The sequence below is a fragment of the Paramacrobiotus metropolitanus genome, unplaced genomic scaffold, assembly GCF_019649055.1.
Source record: "Paramacrobiotus metropolitanus isolate TYO unplaced genomic scaffold, Prichtersi_v1.0 Parri_scaffold0000003, whole genome shotgun sequence".
NCBI classification, from domain to species: Eukaryota; Metazoa; Tardigrada; class Eutardigrada; order Parachela; family Macrobiotidae; genus Paramacrobiotus; species Paramacrobiotus metropolitanus.
The window spans coordinates 2,618,914-2,636,895 of NW_026570223.1; the positions used below are offsets into that span (position 1 = coordinate 2,618,914).

The 17,982-nt window shown below is 41.5% G+C and overlaps 3 protein-coding genes across 3 annotated transcripts; 2 read left to right on the forward strand and 1 right to left on the reverse strand.

Annotated features, from left to right (window-relative positions):
* Positions 1–719: 719 nt before the first annotated feature.
* LOC129593161 (cell division control protein 42 homolog) lies at positions 720–10,395 on the forward strand. The gene is made up of 3 exons (XM_055489370.1): positions 720–1,349; positions 2,848–2,906; positions 9,044–10,395. Exons 1-3 carry the CDS (start codon positions 1,028–1,030, stop codon positions 9,545–9,547), a joined length of 885 nt encoding a protein of 294 aa, XP_055345345.1. The 5' UTR covers positions 720–1,027; the 3' UTR covers positions 9,548–10,395.
* A 1,651-nt stretch (positions 10,396–12,046) lies between these two features.
* On the forward strand, positions 12,047–14,333 carry LOC129593318 (RNA-binding protein pno1-like). The gene is made up of 6 exons (XM_055489574.1): positions 12,047–12,442; positions 12,548–12,697; positions 12,775–12,858; positions 13,200–13,260; positions 13,372–13,489; positions 13,977–14,333. The coding sequence occupies exons 1-6, from the start codon at positions 12,257–12,259 to the stop codon at positions 14,113–14,115; spliced, it is 738 nt and encodes a 245-aa protein (XP_055345549.1). The 5' UTR covers positions 12,047–12,256; the 3' UTR covers positions 14,116–14,333.
* On the reverse strand, positions 13,734–17,741 carry LOC129593308 (poly(A) polymerase type 3-like). The gene is made up of 4 exons (XM_055489562.1): positions 17,566–17,741; positions 16,506–17,375; positions 15,763–16,374; positions 13,734–15,088 (listed from the first exon to the last, which is right to left on the reverse strand). Exons 2-4 carry the CDS (start codon positions 17,248–17,250, stop codon positions 14,325–14,327), a joined length of 2,121 nt encoding a protein of 706 aa, XP_055345537.1. The 5' UTR covers positions 17,251–17,375; positions 17,566–17,741; the 3' UTR covers positions 13,734–14,324.
* Positions 17,742–17,982: the final 241 nt, after the last annotated feature.

A 17,982-nucleotide genomic window follows, 5' to 3' on the forward strand; every position in this document is an offset into this window, starting at 1 on the left:
TATTTTAGAATTCTTTGTAAGCATGTTTCGGTAGGACAAAAACGGTCCTTGACTTTTCAATTTAAACAAAAAATAGTTTTGTAATGCTTCCATTGCTGGTCTGAAAGTGTAACATATGGAAAGGTATCTGTAAAAGGTTCATTTGTTATTTGGTCAAAATAAAAGTTAGTACGAGCGAGAGAAATTCATCTTCAATTCTTCTTCTTAAACGAGGCATATGTCGATATGTGGTACCTCTTACAATTCACAAAATGTTTCACACGCTAGTCAGATTCTAACAATATAATAAAATCCTAACCATAATAACAGAAAATCGGGTACCTGTTATCAGGGTCGATACGCTCTGCGCTTTGCTTTTAAGCCCTCCTTTTGATAAAAGCTAAAATTTCTAATTTCAAATACAGTAATATTAATTATTTTCGTGTTTGGGCTTGCGCTTAGGCACTGAAAAGCAACAACTTCCAATGGATTTTGTGGCAGATTGGATGTGTAAACGCTGCCACTGAGCACGACGCTCAAGTCCATAAAATGAACCGAATTGCGTGAATAGCGCCCATCCAATCCCTCCAGGAGGATTAGATCAGCCGTGATGTTTAGGTAAAGGATAAGCCCAGATGAGTAATCGCAGTGCCAGTTGGTGAAAGTGGCAGTCGGCCCGCCCACTCGCTTCAACTTGCAGATCTGCAGCACACTCACCCACCGATGATCGTGAGCTGTTCCGTTGGTCTTTGTATTCGCGATCGCTTCTCAATTTTCTAACTGCAGATCACCAACGATTTGTCCGACAAGCCGTCCGATCGTTGAAATTGAAATGTGCGGCCAAGTAAATTGATTTTGTTATTGGTATTCGTTTATGGAAACATTAGACGCCAGATGATGGAAATATAATGTTGATATTGAAATAACTTTTACGTGTTGTTGTCGCTGCTGTGATGAGCTGGCCCGTTAGGATTGCGTAAAACTAATTACATCTCCGACTTACCACAAGAAGGACGGGTGAATTATTACAATTTATAAGCATATACGGATGTCCATGTTTCCCCCGCTGACACTAACAATGCCGGAATCTCCGCATTATCATCCACGGAATAATCACAATGAATTTAATGGGTATGCTCTGCCGTCCACAGGAGGAGGTCATTTTGCCATGGGCCTCGGAGAGACCGGAGGGAAAATGAACATGTCTCATTTACCTGATGTGGAATCACCTACATCTTGTGAGATGCCGACGCGGATAAAACTCGTCTTTGTCGGTGATGGATCAGTGGGAAAGACCAGTTTATTGGTGTCCTATACGACTAATGGATATCCGACTGAGTATATTCCAACGGCCTTTGATAAATATTCCGGTATGTCCGTATGTGGGTCGCACATTATTTTATCGTTGGCTTGTAACTTGTTTGTAAACAATTGTGACTGCCATCAAGAATCTCGAGTATCAGCGTGAAAAGAGATAATCCGTAATTGTGCTTGGGTTTATTTTTTAATTTTAGTTATAAAATCGTGAAAATTTCTCTAAAGATGAAGAAATTTTCTGCACCAAGTATACAGTACTGAGTACATGAACACCGAATATGAAAAACACCTTGGTTGTACTTTTGAAGCGATACGTGAAGCTTATTCTTTTTTCTCTTAAGATGAAATTTTTTATAGGTGGATTGTTTCACAATCAGATCAGATTTTTTTGAAAATTCCAAGTTTGTTACTCTGCTGTAGAGCTGGGCGCAGGGCAGGGATCCTGTCCTGAACCTGCAGGATCCTGTCCCTGCAGGACAGTTTCAGGGTAAAATGCTGACCTGAAATTTGGCTCAGGTTCAGGTTCAGGGCAGTTGAACTCCCTGAAAGTTCAGGGACAGGGCGTACCTTAGTCCTGCAGGAACCTGAATTTTTTCAAAAAAATTAAGGTTATCGAAATTTCACAAAGTTTCGAAAGGGAAACCTGGCGCCCGTAAGTTGACAACTGCGGGTGATGGCCCCAAGAAGTGCATCACGCGCTAAAAAGCGCATAAAAACTCGCTACCTTATTACGCTACTCTAAGAAATGCGAGCTTAGCTCGTTTCGCTACTGGCTACATATCGCTTTTGAAATGTGCCGATACGGAAAAAATTATACCTAAAAAGCGCATAAAAACTCGCTACCTTATTACGCTACTCTAAGAAATGCGAGCTTAGCTCGTTTCGCTACTGGCTACATATCGCTTTTGAAATGTGCCGATACGGAAAAAATTATACAACTACAATTTAACTTATTTAACTTAAACAGGCTCAGGATTTCAGGTCAGGCTCAGGGTGAATAGTTTCAGGCTCAGGACAGGTTCAGGTAATTCAGCACGGTGAGTTTCAGGGACAGGACAGGTTCAGGGAGGGAAAAATTGAAAAATTACAGGTTCAGGGCAATCTAGCCGTCCTGTTCCCAGCCCTACTCTGCTGACTATTAGAATAATTGTTGTGGGATAATTGTGCATGAAGTGTTTTTCTTTGTAGCAAAGTGTGCTTACTGTTCCGCACGGTATACATTACTCAACTTCCGTGTTTGTATTTTCGGCGGTTTAAGATGTTAACATAAGAGAAACTGAATCATTTTGTTTTCATTACACATCGAGTATGCTTTCGTTTTGCTTACTTTGCGAATCGCCTTCGTGAATCTTATTCAGAGCATAAAATGTTAGTTCTATAATCTCAAACGTGATTTCGTGTTGCATACAGTTTTACAGGCTGATTCCTATCAAAATTTTACAACGTTATAGAGACATTATATTAGAATTTATGGTATTTTCAGCAGCCGTAATCATGTGCAATCACGAAGCAGCAACGCTGGCTGTTGGTGAAATAATTGGTTTTTTACAGTGTCAGTCAACGTGGATAACCAGCCAATCCGGGTCCAACTGTTCGATACTGCGGGCCAGGTAAGATCGTTTTATTGCTGGCACCTCGAGCACGATAAGCGTTCATATTTGCACAATAGGGTTATTATGGCTCGACAATGCAGTATTGTATGCAAAAATCACCGCATTTCGTACTCTGTAGATTAGGCCATGGTCCATGACTCCATAGTAAGTTATCATTCAGGATGTACACGGAATTTTAGACGTGTGATGTGTTGGCTTTGTTGGCAAATACTATATTCAAATTATTATTATTCAAAAATAATGATAGCAAGTAACTGGAAGGATGAAGTCGTTTTCTTAGCAATAAATATATTTGACTTGCATTGACAATCAAATTGGCATTTACTGTTATATCTTTGTGCTGCGGTGTACTGTAGTTATAACTTATAAGTCAAAATTCCCGATGTATTACCAGTATTTATCGGCAGTTCCAATCAAAAAATTTAATGTCGGTAAATTATACAGCAGTATTTTAATTACAGTAATATTTGCCGCACTCAGAAGTCTCTGAAATTTTACCTACAAAAAATAGTGTTCGGTGAATTAGCATAGCGTTTTAATAAGCGTGCGGCAGTGGTGATCCGATTGTGGGTGGACCAGTTAGTCTGAAATCTTTGAATATTGGTCGAAAGTGGGTGAAAGCTGCCTGGTGACTCAATTGTTGGACGTTTGTTTATTTGATCTTCCGTCTGGCTGTTAGAATGTTGTTTGGTATGGCTAAAAATAAAGCTTGTCAAATGTAGATGATGGAGTTACTTGAGGTCAGTCGATGAAGCGTTAAGCTGGACGACGAGTAAATCTGCACGGCATACATTCACTGATTAGCACTTGAGATACGAAAAAAATACTGTTGCCAGATGCTGTATCACTCATTAGGGTGTTATTATTTTTCGTGTTTTCCACGTCCAAAAGAGAGCGTGACAGTTTTTTAACGTATGGCGTAATGACTACTTGTACTTTATGTAATGGATAGGTTCGAATTTCACTTTTTTTCTGGAGTTATGCGTACGACGCGAGTGAAAGCATTTTGAAGCGAACATGTCAAAATCGTGCATAAATTTTTAACTACTGGCAGCGCATGCACTGATGGTTTCACGAGGGACTAGTGTGAAAAGTGAATGTAAATATGTGTATTTCGCTAAATTTTTATTGACAATTCATATTTTGTTGACTTTGCTTCTCCACACAGACACACACCCTGTTTCGTTTGTTCTGCTTGCTGTTTTATCGTTTTCCTGTGTATTCGTAAAAAGTATTTAGGAGAATAAATTAACAAATAGTGGACACAAGATTTGGTTCATATATTTTTCTAGAAAAAATTAATTTTCGTGGCGCCAGCTTACATGACAGTTATTTTATTGGGTGCTGCTGCTTAGTCTCATAAGACTCTTATTACATTACCATAATAACTGTTGGTGGACGGTGAATAATAATAGCTTCGTTGACTGAAGAGACCTGTTGGTTGATCGTGATAAACGGTGCTGTTTCGTCGCGATTCGTGACTGAATGTCTGGCATGCTTTTTTATTAGCACGTTCCCAATTAATTTCAATTTTCTACTTTCATGATTGAGGTTTCAAAGTAATTGATTTTTATGTGCAGTAATATTATACGCTGCTTTCGTCGATTTGAGAAGCTACATACACGAAAACTATTAACTTCCTTGCAATTTCTTAATGAAAGCCTGAAAAGCAAGAGGAAATGCTTAATAGACTGTGAAAATTGAACAACACGGTCGGAGGTCAGCCAGCGTCAGCGTAGTCGACACATATATTCATCTGCAGTAGTAGAAGATATTTATGATGCCTTAAAATGGCAGACAGTGTGTATTATAGTGCATTAGCGATGCCGAAAAAAAGATGATTTTATCACTTACGAGATGTCCCGAAAATTAGGTCACAGTGTCGCATATTAAAACCGAAATTCGCCACTTGGCACAGTAGGTGATTGTTTGAGTAGTTATGCTACCTACTTTAGCAACTCTGTCACTTTAGGTCGGGGTTTACGTACGATGCCGGCTAATTTCACCAGAATTTGAAGCCAGTGGATGTGGAAGGCATGCTGTGTAATATCACTAATATGTATCTGTAAATATACGTCCAAGAGTTGAACTGGAAAAGTGAATTGCAAAAGTGTTTTATGAATACCTAAATGTATCCCTTCGTAACTTATGTTTGTCCGTTTTATGAGTGTTCTGTTATTAACTGCTTGAAACGTTAGGGAATTTAAATGCAGAGATCCTCTAAATGGAATTTTGTGCGACAACAGAAGTGGAGGAAAGCTTGTTAGAAAAACTTCAATTGTAGCTGGAAATTGATAACTATGTATGTGAAAAAATGTTGATCTCTAGCGTTTCGTTTTGATTGAAAGGCACAGCTCATGCACATCCTCTGTAATTCATTTACGCATATGCAATGTGCTAGGAGAATGTGTGTTTATTTGGTTATTGGCAAAATGTGCCATGTGGCCGGGGGGATTGTCGTAATGTGATATTATCCACTGGGTTAATGATAAATGGATTTTTCATTTTGTTGGACAAGCTCGTTTGGTCAGTTGCACTCATCGCTTCCCTAAAGTACGACTGCGATCGAAACAGAGAGAGCGCGCAGTTGCTTAACGTTACGGAAACAAATAAGCACGATTGCCACGCTACTACGGTTATTTTCCGTGGAATGACATGCCTGCCGGCCGAGTCGTAATTTGTGCGACGTTCTCGTAAGTAACTGGACATAGCCGGGATATTACACTGTCATGTTTGATGTAAAGCGTAATCGTCCTCCCGCGCGCTCTGATTACGCCAAGGATTTTGAACTTTGTCAGAGAAAACTTATCTGTATTTAAACATTCCGTTCAGTCCACTGCTTCGCCGTTCTGTTCTACAGTTCGCCTGATAAGCGCTTTGCCCGGTCACTATCTGGAAGAGGATCCAATATCCGTAGCATTCTGTTGTAGAATTCTTCCATGAGATTTTCAAAAGTTCGCAACTACCCATGAAAAAAGGACCAAAAAAATTAAAGGAGGACAACTGAAAGTATTAATGTAGCGTAGCAGCCACGAAAAAATACCACTTTAAAAAATTGCAAAGATACTGCTTACTGTTTCACATTTTTATATCTGTGAAATATTTGCTACCACCACTGGAGAATCATAGCACTGCAAATTTGACTTGGATCATTAGAATCGGATTGTCTAAAGAACCTTCGCACTTCTGATTGGTTTCAGTCCGATAAAGCTGGTGTCAGCGTACTTGATTGCCGGAACGACCAGCACGATACGTAGTGCCGCCAGTGCGAACGTAGGTAATCTGAGTTGCACTTCGCCAATGGGCCAGGGTCGTTTGTTTTCATAGGATGCCGCTTTCCCGAAAAACCTCATCGTATGTGTGACATATTTGCCTAAGATCGAATTCGATAACGATAATTGACAGATTTTTCTGCTTGCTCTTCACCCAGCCTAACACCCGCTATGATGTTTATTTGGATTGCGGCAGTGAAGTGCCGTATGTGTATTGAGTTTTTACACTGTTGTGAGCGGGAAATGCCTATCCGATAACGGAGTGCTTATGGGAATTGGGTCAAGAAAACGTTACAAATTTGATAGTTGTAAACGGTGATCTCGAGAGGGTACTTCAGCTGGGAATTGTTGAAGATTCTTTAAGAAGTTCACAAAAAAACCCCATAAAATTTAAATAATAACAAGACAGTTGCAAGGCTGACAACATGGAAAAATCGCAACAGCGCCGTTATACGTTTGCACTGTCCTTTGCCGGGACAATCGGTAGCCGAAGTGACTTTCTTTTTTAGTTTATCTTTTTTTGAGCTATGAAGGAACGGTTCAGAGATTTTTTGGCGTCCAGCTTGATTTGCATGTGTATGGTTTTTTGAGTAAATGCTCCGATTAAGCAAACAGTTTGATTGTTTTGTTTAGGGTTCTTTAGCGTCATATGATGTCAGTTGATTGTGTGGGTGTTGGTTCAATTCGCTGCGAGAACGATCGTAATTGCCGCTGACATGTCGAATTGTCGATGACGGAAAGTTTGTTCAACGTTTTAGCAAATTTTTGCCTTGCTGTTGGGCATTAATTTAGTTGACATTTTACAGTACATATGTTGTACCACTTCAGTCATTCCTCATGAGATAAAAGAGTGATCGTCAATATTTTCAGGTTGCGTTCAGACGAATTACGGTTTTTTTATTCCGATTTAAAGTAAACGTAGCAAGATTTTGTGCAACGTTAATGGCGGTCATTCGCGCACCGGCTTTTCTCTGTAAATCAGATTTGCAGTCTGATTTGATAAAATCACCTGTATCTGTACTTACTGTAGTTTTTGTTCAGCATGTTATCGCTTTTGATTATATGTAATTGTATGTATGTCTGCTGATGGTATGGGAAAATCGAAAGCTGCTTGAATAATGTGCGGAGGCTATTGAATAATGGATTTCATTAAATGTGACTTGGTAATTATTCATAGCGGGTGCAAAAGGACGAAAGCCCAAGCGAAACCTGATGGAAAATGATTCACAATTACGATGATTGTGCTGGTTCAGCTGTTGTGATCTCACTGACTTCCCATGAGGTTTCAGTTGTTTACATTGGCGGATGTGACTCATCATTTTCGCTTTGGCACTTGACCAGCGGACGAGATCGACTGCAGACAAAAGGATCACGGCACATGCTTACAAATGAAATATTTTTTTACTCGAAGTATTTTACTAGAGTGAGCGATACTAATTTCTGGCATGACGGACTTAATTTGGCTAATCTCGAACAACAGGAAGCTCCTACTGTAAAATTGTTGCTCTTCGATCCCTTCGCGTTATAGGCAAAAATAAAAAGGTGGACACCGTGAGGTGGATATCGGATTGGAAAAAAAAACAGACACGGGTTATACAGTCACTACTCGTTTAGACTCATTGCACCACAATCCAATGAATCCAGTGAGAGTTTTCCACTTTGTGTTTGAAGTACGTGAAATAAGAGAAAGGCTTTCTATTAAAATTGTGATTATTGTTTGCTACACGTTGCACAAGACGATTATGTAAAACCGAGTAAGTGGTGAAATGGGTTAATTTCAGTGTGGGAAACGTAAACGCCTTTGGCAGGAAAGCTGTGTACCGTTTGAATTGTATTTGCAGATTAAACGTGTTCCCTCCTATTCATGTTGACTTTGATTTCGTAAGGCTTCTTTTATCTTGTCATGAAAATAGTACAAACAAGAACGCGCACCACCACACGTACGTTTGACGGCCACAGTAACAACGGATGTGATTTTTATTCTCTCTAGTTCGCGTTTACTGAAAGCAGCCAGTAGATCGGTTTGTTCTCCTTTTTTCTTCGGCAGCGAAAATCTTGAAACTTTTTGTGAGCGCCGTAAATGCAGCAAAATGTTGCGATGTGCCACAAATAAAACAATTGCGAAAATTATTTGTCTGTTTGCCGGACAGACATTGATCAATTTTTATTATGATAAGCTTAATCAAAATTATAAGCAAAATAATTATGATGAGTTTAATATTCACTTTGACTTTGCCCTTAGGATCTGGTAACATCATGTAAAGATAGAAAAACGAACATTGGTGGCGTATTATGCAAATAAGCTGTGCTGGATCAAAAGCGCACAGCTGTGCCGGAATCCACTGCTTGATGATCTGAAATTGATCTTGACCCAGAAGTGGAAGTGGTTTACGCTGCGCAGAGCGGAAAATATTTGCAGAATATGTCCTTCTGGTTAAAAGTAAATCCTTAAAGGATTTTGTTTAGGTCGAATTGCAATTATTCCGGAATAAACGAAGAGTCTGTTGTACGGTATAACTTGTACTAGGCAATTCTCTGATATTTCAGACTCTCGTTTGTGGAAAATCTGACAAAGTTTTAAGTAAACTCTTTCAAGGAAAGTTTCGACGCACTAATGTTCCTTATCTCTTTTCTTTTGCTGCGGATTACTTATATGATATTAATAAGTCTGGCTTGCCGTACGTAAGTTGTAGTAAATTAAACTACTCGTACATTGTTTACAGTACACAGTCTTCGAAATTATGGGATGGAACACTTTTCTAGAGCCGTATGTGATTATGTATCAATATGAAGCTGACTTTTGAAGAAAATTGTTAGTGAACCATTTTTATTCGCACTTATTGTTATTTTCCTTTTCTTTAGGATGACTTTGATTCTCTACGGCCATTGTGCTATCCTGACACAGATGTTTTCCTACTGTGCTTCAGCATCGTTAATCCCACATCGTTTCGTAATATTCGCTCGAAATGGCTGCCGGAAATTCAGCGTTATTGGGGTCCAGCTCGCAGCAGTCCATTGATCCTCGTCGGGACCCAGTGTGATCTACGGAACGATGTTTCCGTTTTACTGGAATTAGCACGCTACAATGAACACCCTGTGACCGATGCCGAAGCTCGCGATCTCGCCCACAGTATCAGTGCCGACTGTTACATTGAGAGCTCGGCTCTGACGCAATGGAACCTGAAGAAAGTTTTTGATACAGCCATCCTCGCCGCTCTGAATAAGACGATCCGACCGGAAAAAGATGCGGAATCCAACACGGTAACGTGTACACAGTTGCTGAAAAGGACGGCATCGCGGACAAAAGAAGGCGGGAAGAAAATCATCCCGCGACGCAGCTGGAAAAAATATTGCTGTATTTTTTAACGGAAATTGGAACTGCTTGGCCTTTATTCTGTGATAAGGATTTATTTGCCTGGGCGGAACTGGTCGATCACTGTTCCTGGAACCGCGTGATAAAAGGGAATTTTTTTGCCGTCGATTATGGACCGTTATGGGAAGATTTTATAATTTTTATGACCGTTTTGGGGGATTTTACGAGGCGTGAACGGTCAGTGCAGCGCAAGAAAAGGAGCGTAATTATAGACTTTGATGGCCAGATGACTCTTTTGTTCGGGACCGGTTGCAGTCAGCTGCAGCTTATGGACGGAAACTGGAGATGGATAATTGGTGGCTGTTGACCATGGTGTTGGATTGAAATGTTCGAATGTGGGCCAATGTTCAATCGATACACAACGGCGCTCTTGTCTGTTGGACGCTTGTTGGTCGCTACATGACTACATGTGCGCTTGGATCTGCTTGAGTGAGCGCGCCTCATACTAGATAGACAAGCGCGCTGGTGGTACTCTTTCTCTTTCCGTCCTTAGCATCTGGCGAAGAATTTTGAAAGTGGATGGGAGAAAGATGATCGGAGCATGGTCCAAAGATTTGGGCTTAAATTGCCGTTGCTATTGTGGATGGCCTGTTAAAACAGCGAAATTGGCCGATTGTGGAAAGTTTTGGTGTCATCTGTGTTGCTAGCGGCAAAAGTGGTTTTTGGGTAGTCTTGATTGAAGGAAATCGGATTTATTTTTGAATTTTGACAAGTGGTGCGCCTGTTTCAAGTTTTGAGCTTTGTTGGTGTTGTTAGATGAAGGTGCTACAAATGGAGTTATGAGCAGTCCAGTGTATATACGCTGATTAAATTTGAAATATGTATTCGCTTTCAGTACGATTTGCTGTGGAGCTGGTATACTGAGCTATAGCCATATTCAAAACACCGTAATAAATTTTTACATAATAAGTATGTAGAGAGTAGAGACTAGAGACACATATATCTTCATGTTATTCAGCATTATGTAGAGGAAGATAGCCAAAAATCTATTTGGATGTCTGTATTTTCACTGTAATATCGAGGCTAATTGATCAGATAAAGTACGGCTGCAGATACAATAAGTGCAATACAAAACTTGCAAATATCTGGAAGTATACTTAAAAATAAAAATTACCGGAAATAAACATTTGGTCATTTTTATAATATTTTAAATAATGACAGGAAAGGTCACCATTACCATTACAGCTCATAAGATATGAGCAGTAAATATTGTACATGTACTATAAAAATTATAAGCATTATGTTTATCACGACATCACTCATCGATGTTAAATTGAGATTTCTACATGAGTGGGTTTCTTTCAGTCTTTCACTTAGTCAAACCTTTCCAAAGTTTACGCTTGGGCAAACTGTAAGATCAACTCAAACTGAGCAAAGGAAGTGACGGTTAATTAAAATCTGAAGCAAGTAAGTCAGCAAAAAATATCAAAATTCTACGTGGCAGTGGCGGATCGGACAGCGTTGCCTAACTAATGGCATTGATGTTAATTCTGCACTTTAGCCTTTCTTCGCTAACGATGTGCCGATATAAATAAAAAAATGTCAACTGAATTTTTATAGTGCAGTGGTGCACCGCACAGCATAACCGGGCAGTAACAAAACCCACAACTAAACGAGCAATGGAAGCTTTATCCATACAATATGGCAAATGTTAACATGGAACCGATTTCTTTATTTTATTTCGGTAGCACATGTAATATGTTATAAAGAAATCAAATACGTATACTTACGTTTAAATACCGTACTTGCTCGTGCTTCGCGCGGATGACTGGGGCGTGGAACAGTCACTTCCGCTGCTTCCTGGTGACCTAGCTCTTGATCTACCCGCTGTCCCAGCACTACGTAATCATTCATTAATACAATTAATTTGCACCGATCGCAGCGAAGAACTCCAGTTAACAAGTAAAACTAATATGCCTTTATCAAAAGCATATTCGCCAAGAGAGCTACGCATACTGCATAGCTGTTATGCAGAAATATTGTTATCGGCCATTGTGCTATCGATCGACTGTGTTCCCAGCACTATCGGTGATGACCCTCCTGATAAGAACCCGGTCTCCGGACCGACTTGATCCCTGATGCAACCAGCGCGGAGCGAGCAAACTTCTGCCATCAAGGATAAGAGCCTGCTCCTGCTGGTTTACGTTCTCTGCAAAACAAAGAAACGGCTAGCGCGCCCAGGCCTGCCCAGCTATCCATTTCACAGTTTTCACTAAAAAAAACGAAAACAAAAATATAGCGTATACGTAAATCTGCAGTTACGAGGCCTTCTATCTGTACGTATTTAAAAGCAGTACGTAATATTTAAGTAGGTATTATATTTGATGTAGATTTAATTAACAGCAAGAGTTATGATACAAGGAGTGTTGAAAATCGCTGGATTTGACGAGTGAATTCTACAAACTTAACGTTAACCATCCATATATTTTTCGGTTTTCAGCAACTTCCCCGGCGTGGCGTCTCCTTGGGTTAGCGTACGACAAAAATTCACGGGTTCGTCTTTCAGGTGCAAATGAAAATCCGCACTTTAGGATAAGTAATTATTCCGCTTTCGCTCATTTTTGACGTTAAAAGTGAAAGCTTGAAGGCTGTTGAATCCTGTATTTTGAAAGGGCAAATAATTATAAAAGTACCCCTCCGTTTCTCATCCAACAAGGTCCATTAAACCCATTCTGACACGGCTGGACTGCGATTTCTTAACTATGGACGATCTGCCAGATCTGGAACCCGTTCCTATTGATGTTGATCACCCGGTTCCTGCCAATGATGCCGCTTCCACATCCACTCAGAAATCCAAACGTATTCGAAAGCGGAAGCGGCGCAATACGCAGAACTCCGCAATGGAAGTGGATGTCGAAGAGGTGCTGCCGCGAAAAAAATCCAAATGGGTAAGAGCTAAGACTGACGAGCCAAAGGCAGCTTCGAAGTCTCGGAAAATGGACTTATCGCGTTCGTGAACTTCTCCGTGATTTTAACCGACACAATGCTGATAGGAAGGCGAAACTGATGTCCGTAAAGTACCCGTTCCTGCTCATCGATACACACCGCTGAAAGACAGCTGGACGAAACTCATACAACCAGTCGTGGAGCATCTGCATCTTCAGATGCGCTTCAACCTGAAAACCCGTAATGTGGAGATCCGAGTAGGTTCTATGATTCAGATCCCTTTGCTGTATGGTCGGAATTGGGCTTTTCTTCACAATTTTGAATTGGTTTTTAGCCTAGTCCGGAAACCGAGGATATTGGTGCGCTTCAGAAAGCAGCTGATTTTGTCCGAGCGTTCGTCTTGGGCTTCGAAGTTGACGTGAGTGTTTTAAATTGCGCATGGTGGTAAATAGAGTGGTCCGAGTATACTATTCACCATGGCATGGATATTTAATTAGTAGTGTATCATTTTAATTATACAGCTTTATGTTTTATCAGTAATGAATTTTACGTGGGTGTTTCATGTCTCATGAATCGTGCGACATAAATACAATTTTCTTTGGGCCTAGTCTTATCGAGCTCACACATACATGAAATTGTTTCGTGAAACAGTCGGCTAATATTGTTTTTTTTTGTAATTATGCCAAATGGGCGAACGCTTTTACTTACTTAACAACGCGTGTGCGTCCCGCGGTTCAGTATTTTTTTTTAATTTAACAGGATGCGATGGCGTTGATTCGTCTGGATGATCTTTTCATTGAGTCGTTTGAGATTACCGATGGTATGTGTGTGTGCCACAGTTTATATCTTTGCAAGAAACTCCAGTTGCTTGTGCCCGAATTTGATTATGTACAGCATTTAACGATCTTCGGTGTTTTGTTTTACATTGCAGTTAAGCCGTTGAAAGGCGACCATCTGGGACGTGCAATTGGTCGTATTGCTGGGAAAGGTGGACGCACCAAATTTACCATTGAAAATGTGACGAAAACCCGAATAGTCTTGGCTGATAAGTAAGTTTCTTACTTTGCATCTGCGCGCAGTACTATATAGTTTAATAGGCAAGCAGTGCGAAAAGTACTGTACCAAACCTTTAGGGTGTCTGGATAGATTAAATGATTCATGTATTTCCGATCTGGTGCTGACGTACATGTGCTTTATTTGCTGCGGTACGGCTGTGAATTTGAAAACAGCGAGGAATACAAACGCGAACACGGAATTCAGTTTTCGTTTTTTATTTCCATTTTCCCTATTTTACATTTTTTTAAGCTTTTATCATTAAGAATAGGAATTACCAACATAAAGAGTACTCGTACTTCATTATAGACTACAATGAATTAATGTGAATTGTAAAATAAGCAGACACTATGATGGACAAACGCATCGCAAACTCTCAGGCAGAAGCACTCCATTTTCTTTTTTATTCCTTTTTTTCGTTTTTTTTTCTTTTTTCAATTTTTTCTCTTTTTTTATAACATTTTCTATTTTTTCTGTTTTTAGGAATATCCATATTCTTGGATCTTTCCAGAATATTCAGACCGCCCGAAACGCGGTATGCAATCTGATATTAGGCAGTCCCCCATCAAAAGTCTACGGAAACATGCGAGCCATTTCTTCTCGCACAACAGAAAGATTGTGAAATAGTTCGAATGCTACTCCAGATAAATAATACACACAGCGTGTATTCTCAATCGTAAAATGAAAAAAAAACTTTTTGGTTTTTGCAACTAACTAACGTGTGAGAATTCGTATAAAAGTAACATCTTTTTTTACAGTTTTTTGCAGATATATGGTACATACAGTATCTGAAAGCATATAGTAATTAAAAAAAACCCTCCAACCGCAACGTTACTGTACAACTGCTTCCATTTCAATGTGAAGTCTTTTCGCCAACGGTACAGTAAATTCCTCCAAACCTGTCTCTGCAGCATCCAGCGATCGTTTGCTGCCCGAACCATTCCGGTTCTCGACGACTGGTGAACTCGTGGAATCCGCTTCTCGACGCTGCGGCGACACTCCCTCCTCCGACACTATCCCATCCTGGATAGGCAGTCCCAGTCCGCTATCATCACTGCGCTGGCTTGGGGGCGTTTTTTCTCGTGTGGACGGCTCCGGACCAGGAAACAGAGGTTTTTCAAAGGTCGGTGTGCCGGGGGTGGCCGGCGCTGGCGAACCGCCATTCGCCAAAGTCGGCATGGAGGGCGATTGCGTCGCAGCTTGATTATTCAGATCGCTAGAAGAGCTGGTAGTACGCATGCGTTTCGGCGGGCGTGCTGCTCCAAAGTTCTCCGTGCTGCTGTCGCGCCGCAGGAGCCGCGGTGGTCGCGTCCCTCCTCGGCCGGTCCCGTTCTGCGGTGGTGTTATTTTACTGCCACCGCCGCTATTGCGTGGTTTCATGTTGGCGAGGAGAGTGAGGCCTTCGTTACTTTTAATGGCCGCATCAGGAACGTAGCCAGCCAACTGAGGACGTTTACAATATTTCGCGGCGACTTCCATGCCCTCTTTCCACGTGCTATGGCGCCCAAAAGAGCGCACTGATTCCAGGAATGTGTTCACGTCGTGGGTTAAATTTAGGTTTACTTTTCCGCCCTTCGGAAAGTCAAAATCCAGTCCTAAACCAAACAGTATCTCATAAGAGCAGTTCACAAAAGTCTGCTAAACTAACGAATCTAAACCAAACAGGAAGTCTTTAGAAACATGAATTCAGGATACACACATTTTTCTCGCACACTTGTATACTGCTGGTGCATTCTATGTCAGACCTTAACGAAAGCTTTCTTCGTAACAGATTTTTCAAACGAATGAAAAGATTTGAAACGACACTAACTCCACTTTATAAATTTCAAAATGAATTTTTACAGTAGTGTAATCAGCTAATCATATGCTTTTTAAGCGCACTGAGCAATTAGGTATGATGAAATGCATGCCATGACGACATCTAATGAATACGTAAGAGTAAATTAAAGCACTCCTGTTCTTTGTAGCACACTTCACACATCGACCTAAATATAATTTTAAGTTAAATGTATGCAGTACTTTGTACGATACTGTATGTGTTGTAGGCTGTAGCAAAGCATGTGGTGACTTACAGAAACATTATACGCAGTGAAAAACTTAAACAGATGACAAACAGTTAGTAGTGCCAAAAACTTTAACAGTTAGTGCCACTAACCAGCAAAAAAATTGCAGTGATACTGCAATATGTTCCCATGAAAAACAAACTCGAACCACCATCTACTGTGACTGGCTGGTTTTATTTTCCTTAGCGCACGTCTGACTCACTTACCCACAAACCACTGAATTCCCACCGCACCAGGTGCAGCGTATTCTGGTTTCATTGGCAGATCACTAGGCCAGATATGTGCCACAGTGAGAAACTCGTTATTCTCCAGCTGTGTCACCAAGGTTCGTAGTCTGGATTCCACGCAGCCCTTCCATGACTTCAAATCCTCCTTGGTCTTCGCCGACACCATCACAATAATAAAATGATTGTACAAGAAGAAAAAGTTCAACGGTTTGAACAATTCCGTCCAGATCTGTGCTTTCGACATCTCATCGGGTTTACTGTATATCGCGTTCATCTGTTGTTCACCCAGTCGAAATTCCGCTTGCATGATCTTCAGCGTACTACGGCCGACATTGTAGGTAGAATTCTGGTGAGGGAAAGACGGCGTAATAATGGGCATGGAATGGCCCCGGTCCTGGGGATAACATCGCGGATCCCACACAGTGGAGCCAACATCGATATCCGTTGGATTGTCCGGCAGCTTCAGCATGATGGGCTGCGGCCATCTCCACTTGGCGAATATTGTGAAAAACTTGCGTAATATCATGGGGGCTGCAGCATTGGGATACTTCTGACATACAAAGGCAACTAACAGGGCCCAGGACACACCGCCTATAATTAATCCCCTTGTTACCAGAAAAACACACTGACAGAAGAACACAATCGTGATCCAGTCAATTACTTACGTTGCTTACTTCCTCAATTACCACGCAAAACCATTAACAGCTGACAAGCAGACTTACCCAAAAACCCAAGGACGTTTGAATAGATTCCTCTGCGTTTAGCCCACAATTTGATCCCTTTCAACGCTTCCCGAAATGAACTGCGATCGGGGACTAGAGCCAATATCTCGTCCGTCACACGACAGCCGTTCAAACTACGAATACACTTCAAATCCATCATCCGCAGTATCTCGTGATCCGACAGATTCAACGCCTCCGGGATTTCCTTCAGCATGAGCCGGGCGAACGTCAAATCAATCTCCACCCCGTCAAAGTACATCTTAATAACCGGAACAAAGGCACCCTCCACCGCGCGCAGATCGCTCACTTTCTCGTGGCGCAGTAAGCGCTCGGCGAAGGACTTGAAGAAATCCCCGCGATCCACATACTTGGGAGCAATAAGCAGCGCGTCGATATCACCGCCCCGCGCGTGTACACCCAGCCGATACGAGCCGAACGTACACACACGGCCTCCGACGGTATCCAGTTGGGTATCGGCGACACCCTTCTGGAAGCAGATCTCGCGGATCCATGATTTGGCCAGGGCGTCCAGTTCCGTCATCACTTGGAATCGATGGGTCTCCTCACTCTCGGACTCAATGACATTCTGATCCTGCAGATGCTGACGCAGTGATTCGAGGAGTTGGAGGTCTTGGGCTGTTGGAGAACTCTTGGAGATTGGTGATGATAAACCCACCCAGCCTCGGAACGCCATCATCCAACGCAGTAGCCGTAGATCTAAGAAGGTGTTATACTGTGCCTTCATAGGAGATAAATGCAGCAGCCAACCATTCAATCTATGATCATGATGCCGTCAAGCATAATCCACACCAAATGACATCATGTCGCTGGGAGAGGCGCACAGCCCGCGGCTAAAGAATTTGAACCATCCTAAAATAAATCCACTGATAAAATGTGCACAGAAAGATGCAGCAGAAGATGATTAATGTGTGAACTAATATATAACACTGAACAGATCTGAGAAGACGGTTTTCAAGGTGAAAACCTACAAGCCCACTGAACTTTGGTAAGATATTGGTTACGAGAAAAAACTCGGGGAATTTGTAACCAAACAACTTACCGAGTAGTACGCTCCGATAACTCCCTCTTGTAATCCCAGCTAAGCATACTAGTACTCTCACTCCAGTAAATTAACAACACAGGGAAAAGGTTTCCCAATCAGATACCAACACCAGATCAGCAAAACACACGTGGAGCTATCGGCCTGATGAGGCTATGAACCACACTGTATTAATCATCAAGATAAAACCGACAGGAAACGTTACGGCGGTTGAGATGAGTAGATCTGAGAAATTTTAGCAACTGATTCGGTGGCTGTCTGTGTCATTCACTTGTCAGAATGCCAAATTCCACAGGGTTTTTACAACCTGCGCCAGATTTACTCGATGGCCCACATGGGTCGGGTGTCAGGTGTTTGGCTATGATACAGGGAAATGGGGGCATTGACCACAGAACCGTACGACGTACGCGCGGCAGA